At 34.4% G+C, this 12,080-nt stretch overlaps 1 protein-coding gene across 7 annotated transcripts in view; it reads left to right on the forward strand.

Moving 5' to 3' along the window:
• The window catches only part of FHL5 (four and a half LIM domains 5), an 87,783-nt gene that overhangs the window by 53,812 nt on the left and 21,891 nt on the right, over positions 1–12,080 (forward strand). For all 7 annotated transcript variants that reach the window (XM_007484342.3, XM_056818609.1, XM_056818612.1 and 4 more), the window contains one exon: positions 5,366–5,552. In XM_007484342.3, the coding sequence (XP_007484404.1) occupies positions 5,366–5,552 (187 nt within the window). The remainder of the gene's footprint in view (positions 1–5,365; positions 5,553–12,080) is intronic.

Raw genomic sequence — 12,080 nt, forward strand, 5'->3', positions numbered from 1 at the left:
GGCCATGAACCTCCCTCAATTCCATTTTTTCTTCTCTAGATTTTCATGTGAAAACAATTTTTTCCTACAGTTTAAGTAGTTTAATGAAACAGGTCTCCATTACATTAATGACCAAGTCATAATGTTTTAAACTTCCTTTAAACTCTGAAGTATTTATTTGTGAATAAAACACTAATAAATCATGGACAGAGCAGTAGGGTGTGGCAACACAGTGATTTAAAATAATCATTCTTCAAGTTCATTTTTTATCTAGTCGGAGAAAAGAATACTCCAATACCCTACTTCCTCTCATTCTCATTTATTTATCTATGTATCTTTAAAAATCTATATTTTTAGTATATAAAATGCCCTGGTTTAGAAATTTCTTTTATCAATGCATGTCTTTTTAATAGACCAAATTCTTTAATTGATATAGATGTAAAAATTTTAATAAAATGTTAGCACGGAGACTACAGTAATATTTCACAGGAATTATTCATTATGACCAGATGGAATTTATACAAGAAATTTCAGAATTGGTTTAATAGTAGGAAACTATCAGTGTAATTGACCATCTCAATAACAAACAAAACCAAACAGAAATCACATGATTATCTCAATAGATGCAGAAAAAGCTTTTGGCAAAATATAGTACCCATTCCTATTAAAAATACTAGGAAATGGGAATACATTGAACTATTCCTTTTTTAAATTTTATTTTTTGGGGGATGAAAGAAGCAGGCAAACATTAGGACATGCAATAGGGGGAATGGGGTGCCACTAGGCTTGAAATACCCTAGTGTGCAGCTTGTGGAAGGAGGATGCCAACTAAGCTGTTGTTGTTGTTTATGTCTTTGTATTGTTGTTTTGGCTTTTGTCTTTGTCTTCATCATTCTTATTTTTGTTGTTTTTGTTGTGATTGCCATTGTTGTTACTGTTACTGTTTTTGTTTATATTTTTGTTGCTGTTATAATTTTGTTTTTGTTGGTTTTTGTTGTCATCTTTGTTGTTTTTGTCATTGTTGTTGCTTTTTTATTTTTTGTCATTTTGTTTTTGTTGTCATCATTTTTGTTGCCATTGTTGTCATTGTTATTATTGTTGTTTTATTAGATATCATTGTTTTTGTTTTATTGCTGTTTTCATTGTTATTAGGGGTTGTTTTTCTTTTTGTTGTCAGTTTTGTTTTTGTTATTTGTTGTTTTTGTCATTGTTGCTTTTGTCTTTGTTATTATTTTTACCATTGCTATCATTGTTTTTCTCATTTGTTCCATTCTTGAAATCGTCAATGTTGTTTTTGACATTGTTGTCATTGTTACTTTTGTAGTTTTTGTCATTGTTTTTGCCATTGTTGTTTTGATATTGTTATTTCTATTTTTATTTAGTCATTTTTGTTGTATCTGTTGTCTTTTTCATTTTGTTGTCGTTGTCATTGCTTTTTTGGTTATCGTTGTCATTATTGTAGTTGTCTCCATGTATTGTCATTGTTTTTCTTTTTGTTGTTTTTGTCATTTTTGGTTGTCATTGTCATCATTGTGCATTGCCATTTCTTTTCTTTTTGTTGTTTTGGCCATTTTTGTTATTGTTGTAATTGTTTTGTTGCCTTTGTTGTCATTATTGTTTTTGTTGTTATTGGAATGGTTGTTTTTGCCATTTTTCATTGTTATCATTAGTCAGGAAGACCTGAGTTCAAATCTGGTCTGGGTCATTTGGGTGACCTTGGGCAAGTCTCTTGACCCCCTTTTAAGTGTCAGTTTCCACATCTCTAAAATAAACTGGAGAAAGAAATGACTAACACTCTAATATCTTTGAGAAGAAAGGACCGTATAGAGTTACAAGGGATTGAACATGAGTGAAACAACTGAACAACAACATAGATTCATTTATGAGCTTAGTAATAGATCATATGTCTGTTAGCCAAAGATTAGCCTAGATAAATTTCAGAGAGATGCATCATGCAGTTGGCTACAGAGAAATGTTATCTTTTTGGTTCTTAAAGGCTTTTAAAAAAAAACTTCTAAAGCCCATCTACCATGTCATAGAAGGGTAACACAATATCCATCAACAGATGGAGTCTCCATCTAGGGCCTTCAAATAGTGAAGTATAAATTTACTAGAGCATTGCTTATGGTGAGACACCAAAGGCATTTCCTCAACAAGAATGATGACAGTTCCATAAATAAAAGGCATAAAGGCCATTGGAATGCAAATGAGTGGCAGTTGAGATTTCCATTGGACTCCAGTCACACTCTGAGAAGCATGACACCAACTAAGAGAGCTGTTTCACCCCTTGAGAGATGAGGTTCCAGAGAATAAATAGACTTAATCATCATATAAAGTTTTAAAACTTCATTCAAGTTAAAAATATAATTTTATTTCAGAGACAAGGTATAGATTTCAGAAGGTTTGTGATGTGAATGGGGATGAAAAAAATATAATTCTACTGACAATTATAACTGACATCCCAGGCCCAGCCAAATGTAGCATTTGACTATATATGGCTTCTTATTGAAATTAAATATTTCCTTCCCCTATGAATGGAGCCAACAAACTTATTTTGAAAGGGAGTTTCTGGACTTCTTTAAACTACCTAAAAAGGTCTTGATTCATACAAAAAGTTTAAGAATTTGTGGTCTAAAAGAACAAATGATTTGTCATTCTTCTGCTAAATGTACTTGGGACAAGAGATAGTTAAAGTCATCAGAAAAATACTAAAGACAAGGAACAGTTTGTCTTCATGCTGAAGAGGTAGTGTAGTAGAGGTTTCTCTTTCAAAGCTAAATGTGACCTGGATGCCTGCATTTTGACAGGGTAGGGACCCTCATGGCTATATTATAGGACATTTGGTGGTGGTGGGGGATGGAAATGAACAACTAGTTATTTAATAGCTTTGAATGTTAATGGGATGAATTCACCCACAAAATGGAAATGAATAGCAGAATGGATATATATATATAATATATATATATATATATATATATATATATATATATATATATATGACTTTTAAAAGATTATCAAGAAGTTTTGAAATGTAAATGTTTAAATTGGGTAAAAAACTATCCCTTGCCAGGTTCTTCCCCTCCTAAAGCCTCCTTTTGGATTTGGAATCAATGTATCTTTTTTTGAGGGGAGAAGATAACTCTTACTTATTGTCTTAGTCACAACTCTTAAAATAGAAGGATAAGGATAAGGTAAATGGGGTTAAGTGACTTGTTCAGAGTCTCACAGCTAAGAAGTATCTAAAGTCAGATTTAAACCCAGGTCCTCCTGACTCTAAGCCTGGTGTATTTCCACTCTGCTACCTAGCTGCCCCAGGAATCTACGTATCTTTTAAGGCACATTGGTAATAATGCCTCTGGTCAATGCCTGCCAGAATTGAGAATTTAAGAAAATGTTTTTTAGTAAAAGGTCTTTAAAAGAAATTATTTTTGTTGCTATTTTTATTGGCCATGAGCTTTTAATTTTGAAAGTAGAAATCTATGTTTTTCTAAAAATAAAATCAAACCCTGAATCTCAAATCCCTTGGGTTCAAATAGACTTAAAACATGACTTGAAAAAATGCTATTTTTTATCTCATTTAATTACCCACAATCTACTGAGTGAGAAAGCATTTTTCTAATTTATTAAAGAAGACACTTGTTCTAAAAGCCTCAGGATCAATTCAGGGCAAAACTGAGCTGACAAATGAGGGTAGAAATGTTGAGCCTAATCTTGGGCCACTCTACCTACCTCACACTTAGGGTCAGAATTCATCCCACACCATCCTGCATATTCCAGGGATTTATCCTACTAATTAAGCAGACTCTGGTGTGCGTGTGTCTGGTTCTGATTTTTGCTATGCATACTACTTGTATTTGAGTTTCCAATCTTTTAAGCTTTGCTTGCTTAGTTACTTTTCAGAACAAATCAAAGAAACCCTGAATTCTGTTTTGACTGCCAGAAAGCAGCAAGCTTTTTTTTTTTGAAGTATGTCTGAGAATTATTTTAAATTGCTTTATTTCATACCATTATGTGACTCATTTACTTATCTTGAGCAGCTTTTAAGTTGTTGTTGTTTTTTAAACCAGAGAAAAATCTAACCATTTTCTGTCCGATATCTTTACTTTCCAATTGAGAAAAGGAAATAAATCTTATCATTAACTTATAACATAAAAATTTTTCTACAGAAGCATAAATAAGAGGTAATGAACTTGTAGAATATTATTATTCAACCTTTAAATGCCTTAAGATGCCTTTTACAGAGGCCTTGTGTAGTAATTTGCATAAATTCACAGAAGCAATCTAAGATGGCACATTGCTCCATGTATCCCAGAAGCTTTATGAGAGCTTACTCCAGAATATACATCTCCAAATGACTGACCTTGTTTTCTCTATTTATCACATTAAAAAACAATCAGATCTATGATTTCCTCAATGCAAAGAACTCCCAGTGAAGCACTTCTTCCATTTCAGAGAGGTACATGCTCTTCAATTTTACAGTCTTCATATTCCCTGTAACTCTGAGAGGTTTAAGGCTTTTTATCAAAGGGTAACATCAGCACCTGTGGCTATTTCTGTGTAGCCTTTGTTGGCCTTAACCCGCTTACTAGATTATAAAGTGGTTTGTGGCACATTGTAAGGCACATTGCTTGATCAAGCTTTGCCAAATTTGATTAAATATTAAGAGAAAATAGGTTATGGTTTCAGATACTTTGTTTTTTATTATTATTATCATTTTTCTGGTTTGAGGTATTTGAAGGACAGCAATATCCCATTGTTAAATGGATCTAATAGTAATAGCAATAATATTAAATAATATTTTCTACATAACTAATAAATAATATTTTCTAGCTTTCCTATAGTACTCTAAAGTCTACAAACCACTTTCTATAATTTATCTCACATAATCCTCTTAACCCTATGATGAAAGTGCTATTTTTATCCTCATTTTATAGAAGAAGAAACAGTCTGAAAGAGGCCAAATAATTGGCCTTAGATGATTCACATGGCTAATATATATGTATGAGGTAGAAATAAAATTCTAGTCTTTTCAAATCTGGCCTCTGATACTTCCTAGCTTTGTGACCCTGGACCAGTCATCTAACCCCATGTAAGCAGCCTTTACTATCCTTCTGCCTTGGAACTGATACTGAGTATTGATTCCAAGATGATAGTAAGAAGGTAAGAGTTAAAAAAAAAATAAAAAATTCAGGTCTTTTTGACTCCAAGTCCAGCACTTTATTCAAGACCACCTAGCTGCCCAAGTTAGCACTGAGTTGGGCTATGAAGGGGAAGGTAATAAGCATTTATATAGAATCCACTGAGTGTCAGGTCCTCTGCTAGATTGACCTGAACATCCTGGTGTAACAGGGCTCACACTTTCATCTCCTTTGTTTTCTCAAATTAGCCAATAACTGCTGAAGGAATAACTTATCATGAACAGCCCTGGCATAAAGAGTGTTTTTTGTGCACTAATTGCAACAAACAACTGTTTGGAGAAAGATTTATTTCCAAAGAAGAACAACCATATTGCCAAGATTGTTATCACCAACTTTATACTGAGAAATGTGAGGCCTGTACCAAACCCATCCTTGGTAAGTTTTCCTATATGTATGTATGTATATATTAATAGATATTTCCTTTATCTATACATATACATAGAGAAATATATGTTTATCTATTTATATCATATATTATATGTATTATAGATTGTATATTTACATATATAATCTTTAATACACAGATTATTTTTATATTATATACTCTATGTTTATATATGATGTATTTATACCTATATTATATATGTTCTATTATTTATTTACATATATTTATATTATATGTATTATATATTTACACATAGGAATATATACATATATATTTAACCTTTACATTCTACCTTAGAATTGTGTGGAGTAAGAATTAATGTGTTCTTCTCAGGGTAATAGTTAACTTAGCAATATTAATGTCTCCAAACTTCAATGCCCCTAGTAGAGTTAGTCTCTCCTAAACAGCAATTCCCCCTCTGCAGGACCCTGCACCACTGCATTCAGAATACAAAGGCCTCTTAATCCCCTTGGGCCTGAGTGAGACAGAAACAATTTATGTCTTTATTATCACAAACAACTTGTGCCTGTACTGTAAGAAGTGTTTTAGGATGTGCCTTTATGGTGTTTATTTTAAATATTAAAGATCTAATAAACTATTTAATAATAAATTAAGACATGCTATCATATAATATATAACACATCATAAATAAAATCTAATAAAATAATTATAAATTTATTAAAAATAAAATAAAAATTTAATAAAAATTTAAAATAGTATAAAACTTTAGTCTAGTGTTTTAGGAGTCAGATTTATGAAGCAGAGGCCAGACTAATAGGAGCTTCCTGTAGCTCCCTCTCCCAGTTTCTTTCACAAGCAACCTTTGGTTGCTCTAATTTGCCTTCTTACCTTTCTCCTCTCCTTAGCCCAGCCTGTTCAAATTGCTTTCAAAGGGGTGCTTGACTGAGACAGCAGGTGCTAGGAACTCTGGGAAAGCACAATAGTAGCCAGTCAGAGGTAGCCATCGCCCTGGCACCAAAATGTATCACAAATTGTTTTGGGTTTGTATACAGATTAAAACGTCCGACCCTTGACCAATGTTAATTTGAAGAATACCCCCTTCGGAAAGGCTTGAACGTGTCAGGATGATGTCATTTGAACTCAGGATTGTATTTTCCTGTGAATTGGGAGGTTTTCCATCTGTTCTCAGGCATTTTTCTTGAGCATTCAGCTGGAGAGAATGTCCGGACTCCTGCTCACCTACCAATAAAGCTGGATTTGTTTTGAATTCTTAATGGCTTCCGAGTTTATTATTTGGGTGCTAAGGGGTACCCCTTAATATTGAGGAACCCTGATTTTCACTCCAGACAGAATCATTACTAAGTGTTGGTTCCAAGACAGAAGGTCAGCAAGGGCTAGGCATTTGGGGTTGAGGAACTTGCCTAGGGTTACACAACTAAACCCAGGACCTCCCATTTTAGGCCTGACAATTTATTCACTGAGCTATGTAGCTGCCCCAGTTTCCTCATATTTTTAAGTTATCCTTTCATAGGTGGGCTATGATTTCACTTTAGAGAGATGCAAGCAAAAGAAAAAGTTAGCTGATCTTATTTATTCGACGGCAAAGCTTAATAAAATTCTACATGCATCACTTCAATCCAGCCCCCAGTGATACTTACTGAGCACAACAAAGCACCCACCAAAAATATACTGTCCTTCCCTGGAAGGAACTTTTTTTAGATTTTCTGGGAAAATGATCAGTAGGTCAACAACAGTTTCATTTTTGGCCTTTCTTCCCAGGATTTAACACAGTACTTAGAGTAGCGGATTTTAATAATTGCTGAAATGAATGGCATTGGAGGAATGAGTCCATCATTGAGCATTTATTATATGCCAAAGAAGGGAACAAACATTTATATAAAACCTATGTTCTAAGGGCTTCTTTTTAAAATTACAAATATCTTATTTGATCCTCACAAGAACCCAGAGAGAAAGGTGTTCTTATCATCATTTTACACTTGATGAAGCTGAGGCAAGGGTTAAATAACTCACCCATGTGACAGAGCTAGTATTTGAGGTGAGATTTGAACTCAAGTGTTCCCCACTGCAGACTCAGTGCTGTATCTACTGTATGACCAGCTACCTCTGTGTCAGGAACTGTGCTAAGCTCTTGAAATGCAATAAAGGGTAAAAATGGGAGTGAACTATAGGCATTAGGAGGGAGGGTTTCATAAATGTGATAGGACTTGAGTTAGGGCTTAAATAATTCTATATCTCAAAGTAGAAGAGACCTCAGAGGTTAGCTAGATCAGACACCTCATTTTATAGATAAGGAAATTAAGAAGCAGAGAGTTTAAGTTACTTGCCCAAAGTCACAGTGCCAGAAGAAGTATTTGAACCCAAGTCTTCTGAATCCAGAGTCAGGGTACTTTATTCTCTATCATGCCACTTCTCAGAATTTTTTTTTTAATACCTAGCTCAGCTAAGGCGTCTCTCCTATAAAATATTCCCCTGTTTGCTAAAGTCTTATCATGGAGAAATTGCTTTTGTAGTTACTTTGTGTAAATTTGGTATTTAGTTATTTGTATAAAAGTCTTTTCTCTCCCAATACAATGTAAGTTTTTTGAGGACAAGAATTCTTCTGTTTTGCCTTTGAATCCTGGCACATAATTAATGTTTGCTGAATGATCATATGAATGGAATGAGCAAAATTTGGAAGGCTTGAAAAGAGGAAATATTTTTAAATGAGAAAATCTAAAATGACTGTCAACCAGGCTCTTGCAACCTTCAAAAGCAAGACTTTAATCAAACACAAGTATTGATATGAATAACCCAACATGGTAATCATATGGGTTGCACAGGTCAGACATTCATTAACCAGAATTTGAAATCCTGCTAACCAGTATGGCATTCTATTTTCTCTTTGTTCATTTGAAATGAGTTTTAATTAAGAACTAGTCAGAAACCCACAAGATGGTCCCCTACCAAAGGAACAAAATGCCTGTGAAATGATCTGAAAATAATATAAATGGTAAATTGATCCATGCTAAATAGGTTTCCATGAATAAAATAAACATTACCTTTCCCTCAGAGACTGGGCTGAAATGTTAATTGTATAACAGGAGAAGTACAGCTTGTGAGACACCTGCTCAGGTGCACACAAAGCAGCAGCTCATCTTGGAAGCAATTTATGGATGCATTTAACAGTGTGGCAGAAACATATTTCTAATCCCTACTCTCTTACTACACAGGCTCCTGGAAGCCTACTGTCATTTCCAAAATTAATATTTGTATATTACACTCAATTTTATTCACTCTCTGCCTTGGTGACAGATGATTAAAGAGTCACAACCCCCAACCCCACCTCCATCTCCAATCTCAAGGGCATTAGGAAATGCCAAGTAGACATTCCACCACCACCCCATGAAAGGAAAGAAGCCCATTGCTAATTAAAGTAATGTCTCCTGGATTCTGTTTCCTCATCTGAACGTAAAATGAAAGAGTGGCCCGAATGGATTCCAAGATTTCTTCTAGATAAAAATCTATGAATGAGGGGGCAGCTGGGTAGCTCAGTGGATTGAGAATCAGGCCTAGAGATGGAAGGTCCTAGGTTCAAATCTGGCCTCAGCCACTTCCTAGCTGTGTGACCCTGGGCAAGTCACTTGACCCCCATTGCCTAGCCCTTACCACTCTTCTGCCTTGACTCCAACATGGAAGGTAAGGGTTTAAAAAAAATATCAATGTATGATCCTAATGCACCACTTTCCCCTTGGACTTAAAGAGGGAGGTAAAAAGTTACCTCTGCGTACTTGCATCATCCCAGGCATCAACTGATGTCCACCAAAGTCAAACCCTATTGCAGGACACCAGAAGAAGGTGAAGCCTTCAAGGAGGCATGCCTAAAATTTTCCAGAGGGCTGCTTGCTAAGCTTTTCACAACTTGCCACGAGTTAATAATCCTTAACCACTAGACTTACTGTCTACATTTTTGGGAGAGAGCAGCTATTTTTAGAATCACTTGGACTAAATCAAAGTGCCCAATAGGTCTCAAGACATAATTTTTTAAGTTCTTAGCCTTAGTGTAACTTCACAATCTTTATATATCTAGGCAAGAAAAAAAAATAAGTCAAATGTTTTCCAGCTATTTCCAAATATATAAATGCTTGAAATTATGAGAATAAAACACCAGCTATTTAACTTTTATTTTTCATCTGAATCTGTGGTAGTTATAACAAGGTGACTCTGGAGCCATATTACAACCATCATTAACTAAAATGATTGGGCTCTTGTGTGCCTTAGTGGGTCTATTATATGGAAGTGTTCTAATATAAAAAATAAATATCCTTAAAGATCTTTCAGTTGTCCATAAAAGAAGCACATGTGAATTGAAAGCCAAAGTTTAGTGTTTGATTATCATCTGTCTAAACTATTTGACACTATACATACAGGACCCAGGTTGGATAATCTGTTAATATGGGCATGTGTAGAAGATACATTGGATAAAACAACCAATTCTATATTAGAGAGTCACCACTATAAATAATTCCTTTTAAAAAGATTGAGTACAAATGTACATATGCTCATGCTGCATATATATATGTATATAATATGTATGTGTATGTGCTGCCTATATACATAATGTGTGTGCATATGTAGGTAAAGAAATATCCTGGGGACAAACTGAAGTAAAGCCAAATTTTATTGTGTCCCAGTTTTACATCTATCAGTGGTATACAAGCATCCCCAGTAGAGATTGAGACTCTGTGCTTTGAGCCAAGATGATCTATCATCCATCTATCATCTATCTATCTATCTATCTATCTATCTATCTATCTATCTATCTATCTATCTATCTATCTACATCTATTTCCCTGAACTAGATTACACAAATTTAGTGCAGAGGAAGTCTGGCCTTTTCTTGGCAAAATGTTGTGGTTTTTTCCCCTGCTGCCAGGTAGGGTTTTTCTTATGAAAAGACTCTTTCCTTAAAAGAAAATCTGAGGTTTTTCTTAGCTAGAAGGTCAGAACTTCCCTTCAAAGCTGAATACCTTCTTGGTAAGAGGATCCAAGGCTTTTCTTGGCAAAATGGTCAGATCTTATATCTCATCTCATAATCCTCCATTCTAAAAATGGTAAGTCAGGATAATTAGGGTTATTCTGTAGATTAAGACCAAATGAGATAGCTGCAGAAACTCCTGGATTTATTCCAAGACACCAAAGGTACGCACAAACTTCCCTTGGCAAAGATTATCTACAGGTAATTCTATTATTAATTTTAAGCATATTGTAAAGATTAATTATTGATTTTCACATAATTACTTAATCAGTTAATGATTAGAATTATTTTTATATCTATTGTGATTATAATTTATTAAAATACTGATTATCCAATAGGTTACATGTGGAGAATAAACAGTTATATGGTCATAAAATAATATAAACTGAAATTGCTTTACAGTTCCCTACCTTCAGATCAGATCACTGATGGACCCAGTCTAAAGAATGGGCTGATACAATACAAAAGTATAGAGGATAGTCCTCTATAAATGAGCAGTTTTGGAGGAAACGTTCTTCTACTGAGACACAAAGATGACAAAAGAAATTGAGAAACAATTTGTCTAAATGGTATCTATATCAAAGCAACCCAATATAATGTGATAAATCTAGAGATGATGAAGGCTCATGGAAACTCAAGAGTATCATCATTATATTCACATGAAAATGATAGATGCAAAAGTCAGAGCCAGGGGTGTCTGGGAATGATTGTGACACCAATAATAGCAGTGCTTTCCTTGGACCCTCTGCTGAAACACTGGTTGTTGTTGAAGGACGTTGGCCAGGGCCCCAGGAATTCACTGGTAAGATCAATAATAGAATCTTTGAAGGATCTCCTTCTATGGAAGTGTTATAGAATGCTAGAAAAACAAAAGGCTTAAAATATGGTTAGCCTAAGTAAAAATAGCCTGAAAATCCTTTATGGCTGGAAGTCATAACCTGCATCTAGTTCAAAAGGGTCATCATTTAGATATTCATACTTCTGGAACAAGTAGTCACCAAAATCATTGTCTACACATTTGTTAATCATCATGATAATGACTGGTAAAGTATTATTTGACTTTCCAGTTTCTTGGAAATAAAGGTAAGGAGAAAAATATACAGTTCTGAACACAAACTAGTACAGCAATCGAAGCAACATTTAAGTAATGTAGGTCTAAGGTTAATAATGGTAATAATGGCCAATAGAATGGTGAGTCATCTGAAAATAGCAGACATAATTGTTGCAGTACCTGTGAAAGCTAGGAAAAGCCTTAAAAAGTCAAGAAAATGGGCCCCACTACGAGTGAGACAATAAAACATGAATCTCATTTGCATTTGGGTGAACTTTTCTAAAACTCCTTTAATTGAATAAGACATCTGTGGCAGTGTCACATGTACAGCCCCTCTTCATACAACAGAGAGGAGGAAAGAACAAGTTGATTCTGGATAACTACATTTGAAATAACAGTATCTCTATGTAGCATTTTGTCTTTTCTTAGAGGCTTTGGATAGTCTTACAGTTTTAGCATGAGAACCATTTA

Source organism: Monodelphis domestica, chromosome 2 (assembly GCF_027887165.1).
Source record: "Monodelphis domestica isolate mMonDom1 chromosome 2, mMonDom1.pri, whole genome shotgun sequence".
Lineage (NCBI taxonomy): Eukaryota > Metazoa > Chordata > Mammalia > Didelphimorphia > Didelphidae > Monodelphis > Monodelphis domestica.